The sequence below is a fragment of the Prionailurus bengalensis genome, chromosome B1, assembly GCF_016509475.1.
Source record: "Prionailurus bengalensis isolate Pbe53 chromosome B1, Fcat_Pben_1.1_paternal_pri, whole genome shotgun sequence".
NCBI classification, from domain to species: Eukaryota; Metazoa; Chordata; class Mammalia; order Carnivora; family Felidae; genus Prionailurus; species Prionailurus bengalensis.
Window position 1 is genome coordinate 105,101,885 of NC_057344.1, and position 24,503 is coordinate 105,126,387.

At 39.1% G+C, this 24,503-nt stretch overlaps 1 protein-coding gene and 1 long non-coding RNA gene across 8 annotated transcripts in view; one reads left to right on the plus strand and one right to left on the minus strand.

Annotated features, from left to right (window-relative positions):
• The window catches only part of PDE5A (phosphodiesterase 5A), a 142,647-nt gene that overhangs the window by 91,240 nt on the left and 26,904 nt on the right, over positions 1-24,503 (plus strand). For 3 of the 6 annotated variants that reach the window (XM_043569437.1, XM_043569459.1, XM_043569448.1), the window contains exons 12-14: positions 13,122-13,268; positions 18,601-18,726; positions 20,293-20,387. In XM_043569437.1, coding sequence (XP_043425372.1) covers positions 13,122-13,268; positions 18,601-18,726; positions 20,293-20,387 — 368 coding nt within the window. The remainder of the gene's footprint in view (positions 1-13,121; positions 13,269-18,600; positions 18,727-20,292; positions 20,388-24,503) is intronic. The other 3 variants (XM_043569467.1, XM_043569486.1, XM_043569475.1) reach the window with 1 other exon arrangement.
• LOC122476598 overlaps positions 9,006-24,503 on the minus strand; it is a 52,184-nt gene continuing 36,686 nt past the window's right edge. For both annotated transcript variants that reach the window (XR_006295534.1, XR_006295533.1), the window contains one exon: positions 9,006-9,366. This is a non-coding gene — a long non-coding RNA (uncharacterized LOC122476598). The remainder of the gene's footprint in view (positions 9,367-24,503) is intronic.

Sequence of the window (24,503 nt, forward strand, 5' to 3'; positions counted from 1 at the left end):
AATTTTTATTTTAGCTCTTGAGATTTGATACTTCAGACCTAAGGCGGGTAGAATGCCTTTGATAGCAGTGTGACCTTTTTTGTATTAAGGTTATACAGTCGAGCAAGTTGTGTAGCCATGTGGCCACATGTCTTTATTTTCTTCTGAGGTGACCAGAGACTTTGCCACAGGCTAAATATAAACCTTTTTCATGAGGCATCCACCCAAAATAAGAAACTCAATAATTTTTAAATGATCCTTTTATTTACCTCACCCAAGTATATTATTTTCCATGGACACATGCTTTTTGGGTTTCAAGGAGACTATACACTTTACAAATAGATTATTTCCTATAAAGTTTTATTTCTCTATTAAGTAAACAAAGAGGCACCCACCCTCTACACTTGTATAGAGGCCTTCATAATGAGAAACAGTTGAATTTAAAAAAAAAAAGGTTGTTTGTCTTATATAAAGTTCAGGATAGATTCTCTTTGACTTTATTTATTTATTTTAATATGAAATTTGTTGTCAAATTGGTTTCCATACAACACCCAGTGCTCAGCCCAACAGGTGCCCTCCTCAATGCGCATACCTACTTCCCCTCCCTCCCACCCTCCATCAACCCTCAGTTTATTCTCAGTTTTTAAGAGTCTCTTATGGTTTGCCTCCCTCCCTCTCTTTTTTTTTCCCCTTCCCCTCCCCTATGGTCTTCTGTTAAGTTTCTCAGGATCCACATAAGAGTGAAAACACATGGTATCTGTCTTTCTCTGTCTGACTTATTTCACTTAGCCTAACACTGTCCAGTTCCATCCACATTGCTACAAAAGGCCAGATTTCATTCTTTCTCATTGCCAAGTGGCTTTCCATTGTATATATAAACCACAACTTCTTTATCCATTCATCAGTTGAGGGACATTTAGGCTCTTTCCATAATTTGGCTATTGTTGAGAGTGCTGCTATAAACATTGGGGTACAAGTGCCCCTGTGCATCAGTACTCCTGTATCCCTTGGGTAAATTCCTAGCAGTGCTACTGCTGGGTCATAGGGTAGGTCTATTTTTAATTTTTTGAGGAACCTCCATACTGTTTTCCAGAGCAGCTGCACCAGTTTGCATTCCCACCAACAGTGCAAGAGGGTTCCCGTTTCTCCACATCCTCACCAGCATCTATAGTCTCCTGATTTGTTCATTTTAGCCACTCGACTGGTGTGAATGGTTTTGATTTGTATTTCCCTGATGGGAAGTGACGTTGAGCATCTTTTCTTGTGCCTGTTGGCCATCCAGATGTCTTCTTTAGAGAAGTGTCTATTCATGTTTTCTGCCCAGTGCTTCACTGGATTATTTTTTTTTTTTTTCGGGTGTGGAGTTTAGTGAGTTCTTTATAGATTTTGCATACTAGCCCTTTGTCCGATATGTCATTTACAAATATCTTTTCCCAGTCCGTCGGTTGTCTTTGACTTTAGAAAAATAGGTGACTATATTCAGGTTCTCCAGGGAAACAGAACTAGTAGGAGAGAGATTTAAAAATTTTTTTTTCAACGTTTATTTATTTTTGGGACAGAGAGAGACAGAGCATGAACGGGGGAGGGGCAGAGAGAGAGGGAGACACAGATTCAGAAACAGGCTCCAGGCTCTGAGCTGTCAGCACAGAGCCCGACGCGGGGCTCGAACTCACGGACCGCGAGATCATGACCTGGCTGAAGTCGGACGCTTAACCGACTGCGCCACCCAGGTGCCCCTAGGAGAGAGATTTATTCTGAAGAATTGGCTCACACAGTGATGGGGGCTGAGAATTCCAGCAGTGTTATGTCTGCAAGGTTGGAGACCCAGGAAAACCAGTGATATAATTCAGTTTGAGTCTAAAGGCCTGAGAACAGAGGAGCTGATGCTTGAAATCCAAGTCCAAGGGCCTGAGAAGATGAGATGAGATATTCCAACTTCATAGGAAGCAAAAAAGGCATGTTCTTCCATCCTCTACCTTTTGTTCTATTCAGGCCCTGGACAGATGCATCATGTCCACCCACATTGAAGAAGAAAGTCTACTGAGTCCACTGATTCAGTGCTCATCTCATCCAGAAATACTTTCACAGACATACACAGAAATAGTGTTTAGTGTGTCTAGTCAAGTGAGACGTAAAATTAACCATCACAAGTGACTAAAAAAAGTAGTTAAGTATGTACTTTCATTATCTATCGTTGTGTTATTAGGGAGCATGTGCAAACTACTAACATCCTTGTGTCATTAAACTTTAAAAACTATGTATTTCAATTATTTATGTGCCTATCCTCTCCATCAGGCTATTAGTTCTTGAGTCGTCATCATCATCATAGCTACCATCTAGTGATTGCTGAACAAGAACCTGGTTTACATATCTTGTTAAGTGAGTGAATGAATCAATCAGTAGATTCTGGAAAATCTAAAGTTTTAGAGAGCCTATAATCTAGCCTGAAATAACATAACCCAAACTCCTTCAGTATCCAATAAGATTTTGCTTTCTTTCTTCTTAAAATGATTATGAAACTAGAAATAACTTAATATTGATGAAATACATAAAGAAGCATAGGGCTAGAGAGAAACCAGGTTCAACTTCCAGCTCCATGATCTCAGGCAAATCTGTGACTTCTCCGTGTCTCAGATTCTTTATGTATAAAAAGAGGATAATAGAAGAATTTACCCTGCAGAGTTGTGAGTGGAGTTCCTGGTACCTATGTGCCCAGGAAGTATTAGTTGTTAGTAGTGGTAACAGTGGGAGGAAAATCAGTTCTCAGTCTAGTAGTAGCAGCATCAAGATTTTGATGTACCTTGTCATGTTCCAAGTCTTTTTGCCTGAGCCCTTCTAATAATGTGCACTTCAATGAAGTATACACTCATTTTTTAAATTAGTCTAAGTGGAAGAGGTAGGTGGACTATCTGGAAGAAAAATGTACTATGTGTTGTAAGAACAAGTGTAAACCTTTGTTTAAAGTTTAAACAGTTTTCTACTCAAGGGCAGTAATCTAGAATTGACCATTTTGAGTAACTTCTTGCCAGAGTTGCTAGGATATTGGTCATCGCTTTCCCATCATGAGTTTCCAGTGTTCTTTGAAGTGAATGAATCAAACTTTAATGAGACTTAAGACAAGCTGAAGCTGATTGTTAAAAAACTATAGTAATGAAATATTTATTGTGCAGATGAAAAGAATTCAACTATATTTAAAATTTTTTAAAGCAAATAAAATTCATAATTGAACTATAGGGTAAGAAAGCATATTCTATAATATATCTGTTGTTTCTGACACAGCATGGTTCATTATTGATGTTAACATTTGTATTATAACTCTTTGCCAAATTAAATTAAATTAAATTAAATTAAATATTATGGAGAACTGGCTAGGTGCTTGATGATATCAAAAAGATTTTCATTCACACATTTATACTTACCTCCTACTCTATGTGGGCTCCACATAACAATAAATAAGTCTCTACCCTCTTCGAACTTGAATAGTGAAGGACTGTATGTATAACATAATTATACAATATTATATGATTATAATCAGAAAAAAGGCTATAACTTTAAAGTGTAGGGCATTGTGAAATTATATAATATAGAGACATTCTAGAATATCTAGAATGGTCTGAGGTATATGTAGTAATTCACATAAGAGATGTGGCAAGTCTGTGATTTCATACTACACTGTAATTCAGCAACCTGCAAGGTAAGATTGAATCTAGGTTTTGGCTACATTAATGCTTCAAGAAATAGAATGTTTAGATTTGCAATCAAGATCCAGAGCTCACTGCCTCCCATGGACACACCAAAACTACAACTACATATAAAACAACTTATCAGGGTGCCTGGGTGGCTCAGTCGATTAAGCGTCTGACTTCGGCTCAGGTCATGATCTCATGGTTTGTGAGCTCAATCCCCACGTCAGGCTCTGTGCTGACAGCTCAGAGCCAGAAGCCCACTTTGGAATCTGTGACTCCCTCTCTCTGCCCTTCTCCCGCTCACATTCTGTCTCTCAAAACAAAAAATTGTTTTTGTTTAAAAACAACTATCTCCAAGAACAACTTGAAGACTAGCAGACCTAAGATTTTACACAACTAAGGATATAAAGAAATAGTCGCATCAAGATGACCAGGAGTGGCAAAGAGGCAGAGGCAGTCTACTAAACTCAGGACTCACACCTCCCCAGCATGGCAGCAAATGGGAGGATATCATGACTGCAAAGGCCCTCTCTGAGGAACAGGGATCCAGTACTCACATTGGGTTCTCTGACCCAGGAAACCTGCACTGGGAAGATGAGCTCCCATAACATCTGGCTTTGAAAACCAGGCTTAAGTCCAGGAGAGCCAGAAGACAGCAGGAAATCAAGACTCCACTCATAAAGGGCATGTGCACAGTCTCACTTGCTCTGAGTCCCAGAGCAGAGGCAAGAGTTTGAAAAGTACCTGTGTTACATGTGAATGAGATTCATTGACTAATTTAATTGACTAAATTTAGGGCACAGAACTAATTTGGGATCTGTTGGAACTTTATCCAGGGATAGAAGTACTGTGAATGCCATTTTTTTTTCCACTCCCCTTCTACCTACTTGTCCCGAGTAGCTGCCCTACCTAGCAGGTGCTGTTTCTGACACTATCCATCTACAGTGCTAGCACTGTTTGCCCTACCCTGGCATTTCCCTGCAAATTGCCTCACCCAACCCACCAGCTCTGGCCAGTGCTCCTCTCAAGTGGCTGTCTGCCTCACCACACCTGATGGGTGGCCTTGGTGACAGTGGCACTGCCCCAGGTAACCTCACCCCACCACAACCAGTGATTGTCCCTCCACCCTGCCACACCCAGAGGGTGGTGTTGGGTGGGATGGGTAACCAGGAGAGTTTCCACTACAGGGCCCCACAGGATAGTTTCTATATAGAGCTACTCCTTTGAGACAAGGAGACATAACTGATCTACTCAATATATAGAAGCAAACACAGAGAGTCAGGGGGCAAAATGAAGAGACAGAAAAACATGTTCCAAATGAAAGAACAAGACAAAACTGCAGAGAACAAATAAATGAAATAAACAATCCACCAGATAAAAAGTTCAAAGAAATGGTCATAATGATGCTTATTGATCTTGGGAGAAGAATGGTTGAATACAATGAGAACTTCAACAGAGAGACAGAAAATACAAAAGAGAGCCAATCAGCTGAAGAATACAATAACTGAAATGAAAAGCTAGAATCAACAGCAGATGCAGAAGATGCAGAAGTACAGATTCGCTAAGATTGGGGAGAATCACCCAATGAGAACAAAAAGAAAAGAAAATTTTTAAAAGTGACAATAGTTTAAGGGACAACATTAAGCATACTAACACTCACATTATAGGGGTTCCAGAAGGCGAAGAGAGAGAGAGAGAGAGGGACAGAAAACCTGCTTGAAGAAATAATGCCACAAAACTTCCCTAACCTGGTGAAGGAAGAAAACACTCAACTCCAGGAAGCACAGAGAGCCCCAAAAAGATGAACCCAAAGACACCCATACCAAGACACATTATAATCAAGATGTCTCAAGTTAAAGATAAAGAGATAATCTTAAAAGCAGCAAGAGAAAAACAACTAGTTACATACAAGGGAGCCCCTATAAAATTATCAGCTGATATTTCAGCAGAAACTTTATAGGCCAGAGGGAGTGGTATGATATATTCAAACTGCTGAAAGGAAAACAACAACAACAATAATATTCTACCTGGCAAGGTTATCATTCAGCATTGAAGGCGAGATGAGGAGATTCCTCAATAAGCAAAAGCTAAAGGAGTTTATCACCACTAAACTGACCTTACAAGAAACTTTAAAAGATACTTCATTAAATGGAAAAGGAAAAGCCATAATTAGCAATAAGAAAATTATTTTAAAAAATCTCACTGGTATAGGTAAAGATATAGTAAAGGTACTAGGTCAACCACTTATATAACTATTATGGAGTTTAAAAGACAAAAGTAATAAAAATTTTCTATATCTACAATAATTATTCAAAGAATACACAAAATATGTGTAAAATATGATGTCAAAAAATGTATTGGGGAGAGTGAAAATCTAATGCTTTAGAATGTGCTTGAACTTTAGTGACCATCAACTTAATACAGACTGGTATATACCTAGGAAGTTATATATGAACTTTATGGTAACCACAAATGAAATGCCTACAATAGATATATAAAAAATTGAGAGTAAGGAATAAGAACATGACCCTAAAGACAGTCACAAAATCATACGGGAAGAAAGCAAGAGAAAAAGGAACAGAGAACTACAAAAACAACCAGAAAACAATCAACAAAATGGCAAGAAGTACATATCTACATATCTGTCAGTAATTAAATGTAAATAGACTAAGTGCTCCCATCAAAAGAAATAGGGTGACTGAATAGATTAAAAAAAAAAAAAAGACCAACTTATACATTACCTACAGAGACTCACTTGAAATGTAAAAACACACACAGGGGTGCCTGGGTGGCTCAATCAGTTAAGCATTCAAGTCTTGATTTCAGCTCAGGTCACGATCCCAGGGTGGTGAGATTGAGCCCTGCATCAGGCTCTCTGCTGAGCATGGAGCCTGCTTAAGATTCTCTCTCTGTCCCTCTGCCCCCTCCCCTGCTCTTTCTCTCTAAAAAAATAAAAGCACACATAGACTGAAAATGAAGGAATGGAAAAAGATATTTCATGCAGATAGAAGCAAAAAAAAAAAAAAGCAAAATAGACTTTAAAACAAAGATTGTAACAAGAAAAAGAAAGGCATGACATAATGATAAAGGGATCACTCCAACAAGAGGGTTATCAAGTGTCTTTTCCAACCACAACTGTATGAACTAGAAATGAATTACAAGAAGAAAAGTGGAAAAAATACAGACACATGGAGACTACACAATATGCTACTAAACAACCAATGGGTCAGTGAACAAATCAAAGAGGAAAGAAAAAAATTCCTAGAGATGAGTGAAAGAGTCGGATGCTTAACCGACTGAGGCACCCAGTCACCCCCAATGGCATTTTTTACAGAACTCAAACAACTAATTCTAACATTTGCATGGTACCACAAAAGCCCCCCAATAACCAAAGCAACCTTTGGAAGGAAGAGCAAAGCTGGAGGAATCACGCTTGCTGTTTTCAGACTATACTACAAAGCTGAGTAATCAAAACAGTTTACTACTGGCAAGAAACAGACACATAGACCAATGCAACTGACTAAAGAGTGCAGAAATCTGTGGTCAGGAGGTTTGAGGTCAGGAGGTCAATCAATGTATTGACCTATGGTTAAATAGTCTTCAACAAAGAAGGTAAGAATATACAACGGTTAAAAGACAGTCTCTTCAGTAAATGGTGTTGAGAAAACTGGACAGCTACGTGCAAAAGAATGAAACTGGGCCACTTATACTATATACAAAAATAAACTCAAAATGGATTAAAGACTTAAAGGTCATAGTGGAAACCATAAGACTCTTAGAAGAAAACATAGGCAATAAACTCTGACATCATCTGTCTCCTCAGGCAAGGGCAACAAAAGCAAAAATAAACAAGTGGGACTATATCAAACAAGAACAGTTTTACATAACAAAACCAAAACAAAAAGGCAGCCTACTGAGTGGAAGAAGATATTTGCAAATAACTTGTCTCTAGCTGTGAAAGTCCTACATGGCATCTTCTTCCAATAGAAGGTGCTTCCTCTCTATTGGAAACCTGTTGTTTAGTGTAGCCACCTTCATTAATTATCTTCACTAGATCTTCTGGAGAACTTCCTGCAGCTTCCACATCAGCACTTGCTGCTTCACCTTGCACTTGATGTTATGAAGAATTTTCTTTCTTTAAACCTCATGAGCCAACCTCTGCCAGCTTCAGACTTTTCTTCTGCAGCTTCTTCACCTCTCTCAGCCTTCACAGATCTGAAGAGAGTTAAGGTCTTGCTCTGGGATTAGGCTTTGATTTAAGGTAATGTTGTGGCTGGTTTGATCTTCCATCCAGACCGCTAACGCTTTCTCCATATCAACAAGAAGGCTATTTCACTTTCTTATCATTTGTGCCTTCGCAGGAGTAGCACTTTTACTTTCCTTCAAGAACTTTTCCTTTTCATTCTCAACTTGGCTAACTAGAGCAGGAGGCCTAGCTTTTGGCCTACCGTGGCTTTTGACATACCTTGCTCACTAAGTTTAATCATTTCTATCTTTTGATTCAAGTGAGAGATGTGCAGCTCATCCTTTCACTTGAACACTTAGAGGGCACTGCAGGGTTATTAATTGACCTCATTTCAATATTGTTGTGTCTCGGGGAATAGGGAGGCCTGAGGAGAGGGAGAGAGAGAGAGATGGTGGAACAGCGGGCTGGTGCAGCAGTCAGAACACATACCACATTTACCGACTAAGTTTACCATCCTATGTGAGCACAGTTTGTGGTACCCCAAAGCAATTACAGTAGTAATATCAAAGATCACTTATCACAGATCATTATAACACATAGAATAATAATGGGAAAGTTTGAAATATTGTGAAAATTACCAAAATGTGACACAGAGACATGAAGAGAGCAGATGCTGTAGGAAAAAATGGTGCTGACAGATTTCTCGATGCAGGGTTGGCATTAATCTTCAACTGTTTAAAAAAACAGACAAACACAATGTCTGCAAAATGCAATAAAACAAAGTATGCCTGTAGTTCACTGAAGAAACCAAAACTAAGCTAGAACCCTGGCCACAAAGGAAGCAGAGAAGTATATTTTTGAGTTTTCTAAACTCTTCAAAAAAATGAAGGCTCACCAGTAGAAGGTTGAAATAGATGCTGATGGAGTCTGGCTATAGTATCTCCCAAAGGGATGTACCAGTGAATGTCTCCCTGGTGCAGCTGGGAAGGATAAGAAAAGAACTAGCTATATGAAGACTTGGGGGGATGCATTCTAAGAGGAGGAAAAACAGTTAAAGAGGCCTAGAAGTGAGACAGAGTATTAATCAACCTTAAAAACAAATGGCAAAAGTATAGACCCCCTCCCCCCACCAAAAAAAAAAAAAAACATGGTGATTTCAGGAAACTCAAATTTTCATTTAGAGCATTACTACACTAAGTAAAGAGGCTGCCACATACCCAGTCTAATCCTCCTCTACACTCATGCAGAGAGTGGTCCTCTGTTTAGCCAGGAGTTGTGGAAGATTCCTTTCTCTCATGTGTCAAGAAGCCTGACAGTGACACGAATGTGGAATCGAGCATGAAAAACACAACATAGCCACAACAGCTACGGTGCATCCATCCATTTACCTTAAATGATGAAAGGGTCGGAGAGAGAGATTGAGCCTGGTACAGGAAGGTCAGTGGCAAGATTCAGGTGCCCCATACAGGGTGGCTTCTGGTTCCAAAAGAGAAGACAATAAGAGGTCCTGAAGTCCTGTTGCCAGAGAGATAAATATACCATAAATTCAGAATATTAAACCTTAGAGACACTCTAATCCACCCCTGCCCCTTCATTTTACAGGTGAGAATTTGACAGAGTGGTTGAACATCTTGTTGAGGGTGATAAAGTCTGTGGAACATCAGGACTAGAACCCCTTAATAGCAAACATACTGTTTTACCATGTGCTTCACTTTAAAGCCCCTCTTTTCATGGTCATTATCTAATGCTGAAATGCAAATGTGGTAGCTAATCTAGGATTTTGTTAGCTGGTGGTCAGTTTAACATTTAGCTCCATATCCGTCAAGATGGTGTTCAGAACAACTGCTTTTGAGTAACGATGGCAGAGAAATTAAAGTATTTTAAAAATTCTGAATACTACTACTTCCTTTAACCCAATCCAGTCCTACTCCCAAGGATGTGTTTCGTTCCACCCTTAGTGAATTTCACTGCCAAAGTTGGTTGTGTTTTTTAAAATTTTTGCAAAAATGGTGAAAAACAGCCACAGCTTTAGAAAAGAGGGTCATAAAAAACAGGAAGTCATAAAAACGTGACTTAAATGAAGAATCCCCTCTAAAGTGTCATGAAAGCTAGCCTAGTTTCTTCATTAGGTTGAGTGGCAGATCCAATTATAGAAGAAAAATGATATTATACTATTGACCTTTTTACCAGATTGAATCTTTAACCCACTGGGCTTCGTGTATTTTTTGCATTCCATATTTGGTTATTTTTGACACAGATTAAACTCCCAACTCTAGAAGAGCTCAACGATATTTGAATTAAGCAATAAAATATCTAAACACTGTTGCCTGGGGAGTCACAGGCATTATGCTTCCATGTAGAGGAATAACCGGTATTTGTTGGGATTAGATGGTATGATAGTTGAATTGGATTATGCAACCAGAAGACACATACCCATTTATAAAATGTGCTTTATAAAATCTTTTTAAAAATGTTATTTCTGCTAGTCTTCAATACCACAATGCAATAAGTTATATTATCCCCTAAAGTCACTTAACAAAATAAGGTGTCACTAAAAGAAGTGATTGTGAAAATCCAGAGTTATATATAACATAGCCTATCCCAGAAATACCACACACCCTATTCTCTGCTATTAGTAAACTGTAGAATATTTTGTTTTATAAAATGGGAAGTAATATTTACAGGTAATATGTTTTATCTAAAGTCACCTTTATCCCAAGACCTTTCGAGAAAAACGGAAAGTTGAATTGTCTTATGATGGTCAAAGAAGCAGTTTACAAGGGCTATAAATGACATCCAACTTTCTTATGGCTTGTTAGCAATCAGTTCTGAGAATTCTGAACCCATGTATCACTGACCACCAGGTTCTGAAGGAAAATGTTTATACCTCCCCACTGGATCATCTCTGAAAGGTTGAGTCGGTGGTGTGGTGTGATAGAACAAGCAAAAGATTCTTTTCTCTCACTAGAGGGTTTGGGAATTAGAGTGTCAAGGGGAAAGGCACAAGCTGTGTTGGCTGCCTTTGTCCCATAGCTTTTAGAATATCCTTTGTGGAAGGAGAGAAAGAAAACTTCTTCCATAAGAATAATGGTGCCCTAAGGAAAAAACACCTGTTCTCTTGTTGAGTGCAGTCTGTTTAAGGGAAACAGCAGCAATCTGCCTCGAGTTAAAAGGTGGGCTTATTCCCACCTCCACACTTCTGAGCTGCGCTCTAGTTGACTGCTCCAATCTCTGATGTCGGAGGCCGGTGTAAACAATGAAGCCCTTTATCTAAACATTTAAATCCTCCTCTCTTCCCCTGTTTCAGCCCACGCAGTAGCCTGTGGAATTGACTTAACAGAAGGCATATTTTCTCGTGAATTTTGGGCTTGGGAAAAAATTCTTAGTTTGGAATATGAAGAGGGGGGCATTAACTTAAAGTTTAAACATGCCTGGTATACATGAGTACAATATAAATGTCAAGCGAGCAGGAGAATGGGCTAGCACCCCAAGATTGGTTGGGGAAAGCTGTGGATTGCTTCATGAGATTTTATTATTTTGATCTTTTTACTTCCCAAAAGATGGAGGTAAAGTGGAGTAGTGATATCCTAGATACTAATAGGAAAAGTAAGGGGTTTGGAGGGAGATGAGGAAAAGACATTAAGGGGAAGAAATCGGGTTCAGATTTCCTAATTTGTCTTCTCTCTGCCTGGCACCAAGTTAAAGCCTCTTTTCATCAGGTAGATTGCAGTCCAATCTGGCTAAAGCAGTTGAAGTGCTGGGAGGGGATGGCCAAGGGGGTGAGGAATGGGGTTCCTGCATGTTCTGATGCCCACAGGGGCCTGATAGGAAATCTAAGAGACGAGCCTGAAAGTTCTGCTCAGTCTGAGGGAGCCAGGTGCCCTGGCCTTGGCCAGTGCTGCTTCATGAGAATCGGGGCTCAGAATGGCCTGATTTTTCCGAAGCCAGAAATCCTTTTTTGCTGTCGTTGTTAAAATCTCCCAAATTTTTAAATAGTATAACAGATTGGAATGTATTTGCCAGGTCGGCTAGTTTTCCAACTCAAGTTAATGGGCTTCCCCCTCTTTGGAGGTTTTGGGACCTTAAAACTGGAACTTATGACTCATAGAAAGTGAAGGGAATAAAATTTTTCCCTCTCACTCATTTAATAAATGTTCATGTCAACAAATACCAAAGCTGTATCCATCAGTAGTCACAGTGGATACAGAGATGGGTACAAAGATACAGTCCTGCCTATAGATCCCACTGTACTTAGGAGACAGATAAATGGGAAATTACATTATCGTGAACTTCCTGTAATTAAACAGGTATTCCCCAGGTGGGGTCCGCTCTGAAGGGCATCCAGTCCTTTTTTGGATGGGAGCTGTGTCTTAAAGGAGTCCATCAGTTAAAGAAAGTAGGTACTTTATCGGAGAAGCAGGAGGTACAAAAAGCAGGTGAAAAAGAGCAAGGTATATGTGAAGAATTCAGGGGTGTTTACTACAATTAAATGATAATCGAATCAAAACCAATGATACTAATTAAAAAACAGATCCTCCTCCAAAAAACAAAACTGGCTTCTCAAGACCCATCCCAGATCTCCTGAGTCAGAATCACTGAGGTATTTTTTAGTAGGCACTCTAGGTGACTCATGACCAGGCTTGGGTGACTTCGTCTCTAGTAGAGATGGTGTCAAATCTGAAAATAGGATAGTTCGCCTGGATTCGAAGCTGGGCTCCATTCCTTAACTAGCTGGCTATTATGGGTAAGGCAGTTAGCCTCTTTGTGCTTAAAGCTTCTGTACCTGAAAAATAGAGCTAGAGTGTCAACTTAATAAGATTGTCTTGAGAATTCAATACTTAGAACATTATCGTTATCCTGCTCACCACTTGATTCCCAGCCCATAGTACTGGGACAGGTCCAGAATAATTACTCAGTAAGTATCGGCTGAATGACTAAGACTAAGTGGGTATAAACGGGCCAGATCACTGGAGTCCTTAGTTTTGCTTATTATTATAGGTACAACCTCAGGGTAGTCACTGTCTCTCCTCTACCTAATCTTCCTGGAACCATATTAGTTACCCACCCCTCCCCCAGTGATTCATTTGAAAAACAAAACCAAAAAACAGAAGTAGCTCCTATACCAAAAGATTTCTAGAGTACACATTAGAAAGAAAAAATAAACACAAATGCACTATTTCCCTGTAGTAAAGTGAGAAAACTTTGTGAATCACTGCTGCTTTATAAAATTAACAGCTTTATTTCATTTTGTTCTTCTCTCTTCACCTAAGGCTGCTGTTGTACCATCTGCTCAGACACTTAAAATTACTGACTTCAGTTTCAGTGACTTTGAGCTGTCTGACCTAGAAACGGCACTGTGTACAATTCGGATGTTCACTGACCTCAACCTTGTGCAGAACTTCCAGATGAAACATGAGGTAGGAATAAGTCATGTCCTTTGGAAAAGTGAAAAGTGTGTGTGTGTGTGTGTGTGTGTGTGTCTGTGTGTGTGTGTCTGTGTGTGTTAAGAGAGAATTAGTATGAATAGGGATTTTTAAGTCTCAGCAATTAATATACTGTCACCTAATGCATCCCTGAGATTTTCAAAGAAAAATGATCAACCCTAACAAGACACGTATTGGATTTTTACTATGCATCAAACACCAGGTGGAAGAATAGGGGACATTATCCCCAATAGTGGGAGCAGGATGTACAAAGCCAGGGGGACAGAGTGGGGATGGGCTGGGAGCCTTAGTGGAGGGGGAGTGAGAGTGGCAAGGGAAGCAAGTGGAGAGGAAGGTTACGATGCAAATCATATGTAACCTTGTAAGCTGTTCAGAGGAATTTGGATTTTATTCTGAAAAACAGTGGTGAGTCACTGAAGAATTTTAAACGGAAGTAACTTGATCTCATTGCAGAGGTTATGATCACACAGGCCAGGGAAGGACCAAAACAGAGTGAACTCCTTTGGAAATAAGGGAGTACAGGCGCTTGATGTGAAGCCAAGCCTGTGGTTCGAACAAGAGGGGTTACCTCTGTGGGGTGTGGATGAAAACCGATTTTAACCCCTGTTGATTACTTATTCACCTCTCAGAAAACAGCAAGACTTCAGGCAGAATCTTCTAATACCAGCTGCAGAGTGCAGGGAAAATCTTCATAATGGCTATGTGTATTAGCATCAAAGAATAAGGGAGAATAGAAAGGATTGTTTGAAAACAAAATGTAGTAATTTACCTTTAAAGTTGTTTTTTTTGGTTTCTTTGTTCTTTCCCTGGTCAGTTGAATTTCTAGTCTTCTTATACAGATTTCCTGTCTGGAAATTTAAATACCTTGAAGGCCTCTACTATTTAGCAATCCATTAATTCATAAAATGAAAATTTGTTAACATAAACAGTGTACCCAGCACTATGCTAAGTATTCATTTGAGCGAAGAGCTGTCCTGCTCTCAAAAGCCTCACACAGTTAGGAATGAAAACTCAGGACTAATAGAGCTAACGGTAATATAGTGTCATTTATGGTATTCTTGGGGTATTCTTTCTTAAATTTAGCCAAAGTTTCTATTACTCTTGGATGAAAACAAAGAACTACTATCTGTGAAGTCTAATTAATACTTCACTCTTACTAAAACATGTTGATTAAGGGATATCATGTCATTTGATTATTTCAAGAAGCCCTCAAGAAAGGTTCTCTGGTTGTTATTGTCTGTGTTTTCAAATGAAGAAATTCAGATAGCATGATAAGAGTAAAAAGGTCATGAATTTTGAGTTATAGCCCTACTAGTGAGTAGCTCTTATTTCCTTAAGCACTTAATCTCTCAAGTTCTCAGTTTCACAGTCTGTTAGTTGGGGATAATGGTATGACTTCCTTATGAGGGTCTTGTGAGAATGACACATGCATCGATGTGATTGTCTGTTTGTATGCATGTGTATGTGTGTAGATGGTGTTTTGCTGCTTAACACAGTACCTAAGACAGTTATAGAGTACATGTCACTTCTTCCTTCCTTCAGCCAAATTTGACAATGGTTGTATCACCCCATCCAATTTCTCTACTCTAGGTTATAGGGCTCATTTAAAAAAAATTAATGTTTATTTTTGAGAGAGAGAGAGAGAGAGAGAGAGCAGGGGAGGGGCAGAGAGAGAGGGAGACACAGAATCCAAAGCAGGCTCCAAGCCATCAGCACAGAGCCTGACGCGGAGCTTGAACCCACCAACCATGAGATCATGACTTGAGCCCAAGTCAGACTCTCAACCCACTGAGCCTCCCAGGCGCCCTTTATAGGGCTCATTTTTAATAGCCTTTTCTATTAATGGAATAAAGACCTCATTTAAGGCCAGTTCTAAATGTGAATCTTGGTTCTGCTTCTTGCTAGTTACAGGACCTTAAAAAGCAAGATAACATTTCAAATCCCTTTCCATTCTCTGATTTCCTTACTTTAAACTAGCAATGATGCTGTTTAAAGGGCCTGGCGAGAACAAAGGAATGTGATCCTTTTACCTGTTTATGAAATTCTTATAAGTTGACTTATTTCTTAAAAACCCATACGTTTTCAGATAGCATTTGAGTGTCGCATATGAAGACAGTCACTCAGAATTTCTTTAGCAATCTTTATTCTTACCTTTCCTTCAATTTTTGACTATTAGGCAGATACTTTTCCTCTGTGTCTCATTCATTTACTCTCCTTTTCTGTTTGATGAACTACTATTCTGATTCTGGCAAACATCAATTTGAATAGCAGTCATTCTGATTGACCTTCCTGCCTTAGTGACTCTTCTGTCATGTTTATTTCAGATATTCTTGTCAGTATAGTTTTAGGATGATAAAATTAAAACGTTATTGCTGGTGAGGATGTTAGCATCATGACAAAGAATATTTCCTACTGAAAGATATGTCAAGTCTTCATGTCTCTTCTTGGCTTCCTGATCTTGAGTCACTCTCCTATTAACATCACAACCATTGCTCTTGCTCATCTATGAAATGGACTCTTGACTCAACTTGAACAAATCTGCATGTGCTGTGCTTATTTTCACATTCTGTCTGTTACATGTCATTCCTCCTGAATGGACTGTCCCACTTGAAAGTCTGCCCCACTTCCTGCCACAACATGCTTTTCTCTTCCTCAGAGCCTGACTCAACCTTAGGTTTAACTTCACTCCACTTGGAGTACTGTTGAAAATTCGTTTTCTCGATTGGATTTATTTCCTTTACATGTGCACTTTTATTATTTTCACTACTGATTGAGCTTCTTGAAGGCAGGAACTGAGCTATTTTCTGTTTCTTCTCTTTCTCCCAGAGCATTTTGAGTCTGCCACCCAGGACTTAGGAAGCCTCTGTAATTGTTGGAGACTGATTCAGGGTATTGAGCATGCTCCCTAGAGTCGTCCAAATTGCACATAATTATTCAGTAGTCCTGTACAAAAGACTGTATTTCAGATTTGAACATGCCAAGCATGTCCATCAAGCACTGAGCCGATCTGACCATAATTTTCCTAAATGCTGTTAAGAACATCCTGATAGGCATATAAATATAGAGAGCAAACTGCTGGTTGCCAAAGGGAAAGGGGTTGGGGGGATGGGCAAAATGGGTGAGGAAGAGTAGGAGCTACAGGCCTCCACTTATGTGTGGAATGAATAAGTCACAGGAATGAATGGCAAATCATAGGGAATACAGTCAGTAATGTTGTAATAGCATTGTGTGGTGACAGATGGTCGCTACACTTGTGGTGAATACAGCATGACATATAGAGAAGTACTATGTTGTGTACCTGAAACTAATGTAACATTCTATGTTAACTATACTCAAATAAAAAAATGTTTTTAAAAGATCTCCTGATAACAGAATCTAAAACTGTATTTAAATCTAGTTTCTAACTATTATCTCCATTGGATAACCCAGTTCTCTTAGGCCCCTCTTGTTAGAAGCATAACTGAAAAGTCCATCAGGAATTGTATTTCATAAAGTCATTTTGGTCATCATTTAACATTATATGATATGTGTGCATATTTAGTTGCATCTACAGATGTATGATTAGTAAAGAGATATGTTCATAGGTTAAATTTCTGTGTTTTCCTGCATATTTTCCTTGAGTATTTAATTAATCACCAGTAATTTTCTGTAACACTTTACAGTTTCTAAGCATATGAAAGAAAGTTTAGAGCTCTTACTTAAAGTTCTGCTAATAAGATGAAGCTATCATCTTTCTAGCTGATTTTGTTCAGAAATGGTCACGATGAAAGAAACTGCAATATACTTGGTATTAACACATGTCAGTCGTAGTCACACAGAAATCCTCTGCTAAGTATGGTGACTTGGAGGTTCAAGAGCTATGGGACATTAGGGTTGCTTGTTATCAGAATTCCCTGTGAACTGTGTTATAGAACAGGAACAAAAAGACCAAAAAAGAAAAGGAAGGTTATGAGAGCACAGATTTTCTACCAAATCCCATGTAAGCAATTTCTACCAACAATGAAGAAACCTTGTTTTTGGCCTGCTTCTGCAGCCAGTCATTCTGTGTTGAATATTGTTAAAGCAACATTCTTTTCCCTGGTACTTTTTCCATATCCCAGGGCAATGCTTTTTGTGTTTGAAGTATCTCCAGGGATATACGTAGGAAGAAGTACATATTTATTTTTACGGATCCCCCAAAGTATAGTAAATCATTCAGAATGGAAGAGAGGCAGACTCTGATGCTAACACAAACAAAAAATAACCATGCTCAGGGCCCGTGAGTCCCTGGGGATCTTACTGAATACACTACTTAGAAGTTGAATTAAACCCAGCTTTTGAGATTTCCGAGGTCTGTCCCTTTTTTTCCATCTTTTAAAATATGTCTTTTTCATGTGGACCCCAGGGCTTTATTTTACGTATATATTTAAACATTACTTCTTGGTAACCAAGCAGTAACTCTGCCTGAATATTTAAGCTTAGTTTAAAAGGGACAAAAGACTTGCTGATTGCATCAGGACTTGGCGCTCCATTTTGTCCTTGGACGTGTGCTGTATATGTTAGCCCCCAATCCACCCCTGACAGCCTTGCTCTGAATTGAAATTGCAGAGCAGAATTAAAAATTGTTGCAGAATTAAAAACTGGGAGCATGAAAAGAACTTGAGAGTAGCTGTTTCCATGGCTCTCTAGAAGTGAATTCATACATAACGGACCATTTGGACTCTCCTAATTGATGGCACCTGAACACAATATCTTTTTTTTTTTTTTAATTTTTTTTTCCAACGTTTATTTATTTTTGGGACAGAGAGAGACAGAGCATGAACGGGGGAGGGGCAGAGAGAGAGGGAGACACAGAATCGGAAACAGGCTCCAGGCTCTGAGCCATCAGCCCAGAGCTCGACGCGGGGCTCGAACTCACGGACCGTGAGATCGTGACCTGGCTGAAGTCGGACGCTCAACCGACTGCGCCACCCAGGCGCCCCATGAACACAATATCTTTTAAAAAGCTAGTCAGTGCCCTCCCTACCCATGCCAAAAATACCTTAGAGCTGTCTTGCATTTTACATCTCATTTAGTTAGCATGGTGGTTAACATGGTGGGCTCTGAAGTCAGATTGCTCAAAATTGAATTTTAGCCCCACCCTTTGCGAGCAATGTGACCTTGGGCAAGTTACCTTTCTGAAAGTCGGATTCCTCACCTGTAAAATGATCAAAGTAGTAGTGCCTCCCTCGGAGTTATGAGGGTTAGATGTAAATGCTTTGGAACATAGTAAATGTGTGATAGATGTTAACAAGTATTGTTACTGCGTATGCTTTATTCCCTAAAGGTTCTTTGCAGGTGGATTTTAAGTGTTAAGAAGAATTACCGGAAGAATGTTGCCTATCATAATTGGAGACACGCCTTTAATACAGCTCAGTGCATGTTTGCTGCTCTAAAAGCAGGCAAGATTCAGGTACTTTTGAGAGCCATTTTTATATTTAAGACCTTTTCTTGCTTTAGTGGTAAAGTTTACAACATATTCTTTCAAGTTTTTTTTTTAATGTGCACTAATGATGATTGGAATATTTATTGCCAGATACAAAATAAATTACATCTTATTAATTGAAGAAGACTAGCATGGCAAAATATTTAGTTATTGATTTTCTTTCATATGTAACCTACATGGCATATTTTTTTAAATCTTTAAAATTACTTCACGTTAAATTTAATAGTCTTTGGGCAAAGAAATACCTTCTCCAGAGGAAATTTCTACCATATAAGAAAAATAATCAGATTTCTCGTGTCCACATTCAACCTGTTCCATAGTAGAATTCCTCAAAATCCACCCACGTGACTTCATAGATAGGTCCAGGGTTCTCTATCGCATATTCTCTGGAGCCCTCAGTTAAATCTTCTAAGTACTATGTCATGGAAAGCGTTTTCATATCATATACATTGACCATAGGATGTTACAAGGAAGATCAATACAGGGAACATTCAAGTAATTCATTGCTTTCCAGGCCAAATTTTATCCATATCTCTGTCCTTAGATTCTAACGTCAGTGGGAATTGACTAGTTATTCTAGGTAAGTGATTCCAGGCATCCATCATATCACTGCTTTTAATTCAGAGCTTCCATGCTCTTTTTTTTTTAAAGTAAATTCTAAAAATGGTATCCTCTGTCTCTACTTCCCTAGGGTGCACACTGGCTAGAGCTAAGAGAAGGAATTGTTGTCCAAGAAGCCATATGCAATACCATAGTAGTATTTTCCTGCCATAGCAACGTTTGTAAGAAATAGGGTAAACTTCTTTTGAGCTATGGAAAGGTCATCAGGATTATACCACTGAAAACTATCCTTGCTTTTTATGAAGAATAACAAAATCAGGATCTTTTTCTCTGTCATCAACATATAACATGGCGAGTTGAGAGTTTCCAGCAGAGTGGAGCTGATAATTTCAACTTATTTTCTTACTGATGAAGGAGAACAGTAGTGTAAATAATACAAATGGCAGATATTACAAAAATAACCTATGTTTGGCTTTAGAATATATTGTGCAACTTTTTAAAGCCAGATTTTCATTCCCAATCCTCTTACTTTCTATTGTTTTGCTTACTGTTCACATTGTCTGTGTTCCTTAGGGATACGACAACTGCTGGCAGAGAATGAGAGCAGCAGAATCTTCAGGGAACCAGAAGGCAGAGAGACAACAATTATTTAAAGTTTATTTTGATTATTCCACATACATGTAGATAATTAAGAGTTAATGGTATTTACTAGAGGTGGACAGATTATTGATTGTTGGAGGCATTTCAGCTTCTTCTGGTGAGAATGACATTTGTAGTAATCCCATTCGAAAGACAAAGTACCACTTGCTGCCTGCAGACTAGGATTCCAGCATGAGTCCTTTGCAACCATAAATAAGCATATATGAAAAGCTAGTCGGAAACACAAATACATGATTGGTGAGAAGAGGTATTCTAATGAACTTCACCAAATCGCCTTTCTCTTTCTTTCCTCTGACGTCTTTGGTCATGTAGAACAAGCTGACCGACCTAGAGACACTCGCCCTGCTGATTGCTGCTCTCAGCCACGACTTGGACCACCGTGGTGTGAATAACTCTTACATACAGCGGTAAGGCGCGTCTTCCCCAGTAAAAGAAGAAAATGTTTCTTTTAAATTGTAGGGATGTCTTTTTTTAAAGTAAGAGCAACAGCAAAATTTGATGGTACCACATTTCAATTGATCGGGGTCCTACAACATACTCTGGTTGTATTCGAGTGAAATGGAAAAAAAATAGTGTGAATCCAATGTTGTGTTGGTAACATTTCTGGCCTAAAGCTCAGAAAGTATGTTTGTTGAGAATCTTATTTCATTAGATAATTACCAAGAGTTTTGCTTTAGTGTATGCATACCCAGCTTAGGAGCTTCATTAGAAAACTAAGTCTGGTTCAAAAGAGGTGGAATTTTATCCTGGACTAGAAAAGATAATATCTTAAAAGTGCTTAGCTCAGTCCTAAGTACTTAGTAAGCACTAGTAGAAGGAGGATTTTGGTGTTAGTGGAGACAGTGCAGCACAATGTTGGCAATTTGGGGCTCTGCATTCAGGCTGGATTCGAATCCTGCCTTTGCCATGCAGTTCCCGTGTGACCTTGGGCAAGGGAACTTATTTCTCTACTTTTCTCTTGTTTTCTCTATTATTCTCTATTCTCTCTTATTTCTCTGTTTGATTTCCTGATTTGTAAAGTGGAGATGATAGCGAACCTACCTCGTAGGGTTGATGTAAGTTTTAAGAGATAACACATATCAATATGAGGCGGAATGTGCAGTGCATTTTTTTTTATTTCTTTTAATGTTTATGTATTTTTGAGAGAGAGAAGAGAGAGAGAGAGAGAGAGACAGAGTGCGAGCAAGGGAGGGCAGAGAGAGAGGGAGACACAGAATCCAAAGCAGGCTGCAAGCTCTGAGCTGTCAGCACAGAGCCCGATGCGAGGCTCAAACTCATGAACCACAAGATCATGACCTGAGCCGAAGTCAGATGCTTAAGCGACTGAGCCACCCAGAGGCCCCTGTGTGGTGTATATTTAAGTGTTAAGTCTTAGCAGCAGATGCTAGTGATAGTCCTATCACCATCAGAAGCCTGCTTTCTGGCTGGTTTTGAAAGTAGATACTAACCCTTGACACAAGTGTTTCAGGCTCCCCTATGGGCCATGCTTAAAGTGACATTTGCAATGACAAATGAGATGATAAAGGTGACATCACTTTTCATCAGAGTTTTGAGCCCCTGTGACATGTTTATTTTCTTGTAGCAACTTAGTTGAAAAGCCTACATCTTAATGGCAGAATCTCTTACTACTTAGCATTTTTCTAAGTATGCAAGTGATTCAACTGATGGATAGATCTCTTAAGGAAATTCCAGATGTCTGATATCTTGAGGGAATTTCAGAGAGCTCTCTAATCACATTCCCTTTATCTAAATAAATGGAAAACTTCATGTAGAAAGAATTGTAGTGATGCAGCAACTGTGTCCTCTGCTGACCTTTGATGGGAAAAGATATCAAGCTCTTGCCTGAGTGTCAGAGACTGGCTCTTTCCTCTTAAGATCTAACGTTTTGGAGAACAGATTGGATGACATGTCCTTTGTCCTCTGTGCTTTGTCATATGATTGTGTTCCTGAGCCTGACGTTGACATGGGAGTAATTATGAAAGGGAACAATGACATGAAAAGGTGTATAAACACAGACGTAGCAGCCTAAAGATCCAAGCCAGCAGTGCTATGTTCCCTCCATACCTCAAAGCTGAACATATTATTATGGTCGCTCTAAGATGCTATGTTGCATTGCTTTAGAGTGAAAAAACACTCAGCTATATTTTACTTTGTTTATTTAAAAACAATTACCCGGAAAAACATCTGGAGAAACGTCATCTTCTCTTCAAAAAAAAAAAAAAAGTCCTGGGAAAAATTCATAGACTGCAGAATCTTGCCTTTACACACACCACAAAGCAGACTTCCACCAAGTAATAATAACTTTAAGAAAAAAAGTTAAAGGAGTTTCAGAGGTTTTTATTTCTTCCTACATCTCTGTGGTTTGAGTAGACGAAACCAAGAATTTTCCAGGGATGTTTCTGTTTTTTTCTTTCCTTAGTGGTAAATGAGTTATATCTCAAGGAGGAATTTCTTCACCAGGGGACTCGGGAGATTCAGAGTGCCATAAACATTCCCGTATAGAGAACTAACTTGCAAAAAGGTGTACAGTGTCCAATTTCATCAGTATTCAAACACTACATAAAGAAAACCACCACAATAAAAGAAGGCACAGAAACAAAACTAATACATCAAAAAGAGAAAAAAAGCCCTCATGTGGTAGCAAAGTTAGATGCTAAACTTCTCCTGTCATTCATTCTTCTTGAATGTCTTTTCAGAAAATTAATTTAGAGTAAGATGTAAAGCAGACTATGTTTTGATTCATTATTGGTTATTTTTTGATTCCTTCCTTGATTAGGAAGACTGCCATGATGAGGAGTACGGCTACTATGCCAGTGAAATATTTGGGGAAAGAGTTCACAGCTGTGCTTTCTTCTCCCTTGTGGGTGGGTAAAAGAGGGAGTGGTTTCAGATAGATTTTAGATGATTACTTTAAAAACAGGCAAGAATAGGACAAAATGACTGAAGGACAGACATCTACTAAAGAAAGCACAATGTGGCACTCGGCTTAAGTAGAGAAACCTCTTGCAATTCAGCCTGCAGTCAGTATAAGAAGACTGTATGAGTGCATTTATTTGGTTAGATTCATTCAAGTTTGGTGTTTTATAAAATAGAGTGAAAGTGTCCTACATTTTGGACAGCTGGCTAATGGGCAATTACTAGGGCCTGGCATTTTGCTAGGCAGAAAGAGAGCTATAAAGTATAAAATGTGGTCCCTGCTATTAAGGAATTTTCATAGCCTCATGAAACAGTGGTGATCAATACAACAAGGTACTTAGTAAGTCCTGAATTGTTTAGTAATGTGGACTGTAAATGTTCAGCAGAGAAGGAGATTGGTTAAGACCAATGCAATCCCATCTGCACTGTTAATGGAAGAACTGAGACAAAGCGGATCCCAAAGAGTGGTAGGATTTGGAGAGGAGAGAGGATGAAGTATACCAGAAACAAGATGAGGTAGGCGGGCATTCTCATGGAACAGTGCTGATGGCTGGCCTGTGCAGAGTCAGAAGGCTCACTGACCAGGGATGAAAAGTAAGAGAGTGAACAAGTAGTTGTAGGACTCTTTAGAGACAGCTATAAAACTAAGCATATTTGGTGTAGTGAAGAAACAAGGAGCCATTACAGTGAGTAATAAAGACATTGTGTAGGAAGGAAAGACCAAAAGGAAGATACAAGGTATAATGGGTAATAAATAGGACCCCAGAGTTCAGCTAGGAAGCTGTTACAGCAAGCTGTGTTTTGGTGAAAAACACATACTGACTACAGAGAGGAAGAGATGGAAGGAGAAATGTTTTTCAATTTAATATTGAACAGGGGGAAGGGATATTGTTCAATGTTGTTCAATATTGTTAATATTGAACATGAAGGAAGGGGGAAATCATGACTCCTGGTCCAAGAAACTGGAACACTCATGGAGCTATTGATGACAGTAGAACTGGGAAGTGTGTATACACTTGTGTGTATACTTAGGGAAGGAGGGACAAAAAGGACAGGAGGTAGAAGAGAAAATAATAAATAGGATGGTAGTTAGAAAAGGTAAAATGATCAAAGGAATGTTTTTTTTTTCAAGATTAAGGTTCCATAAAATCAGAATAAAAGAAATTTCCTGGTAATCACACTCAGACCATGTGTCTTTGTCCTGGGAAAACTCATTCTGTACCTTGCTCTTCTCTGCTCTCTGTTAGAGGAACAGCTATAGTCATGGGCTGACGTGGTGGCAACAGAATGTCAGCAGGCACTGAGGGACCCAACAGGGCAGTAAAGACAGCACAGGAATCACAATTTGTGAAGTTCAACTGAGTAGAGTCTGTATTAGCCAAGAATGACATCATCCCTGATAAGTTTGGAGGGCTTGAGAGACTGGAGATCCAAATATGAAAAAGTACAAGTTCGAGGAGTCCTAAAGTCACTAGCTAGTAATAATAATAATAGAAGTTAACACTTTATATAGCCCTTACCATGTGGCATTGCGAACTCTTTTTAGTACTTCATATACATGAGTTCAACTAGTCCTCTGACCATGCCACAGTGGCTATGATAGTTAT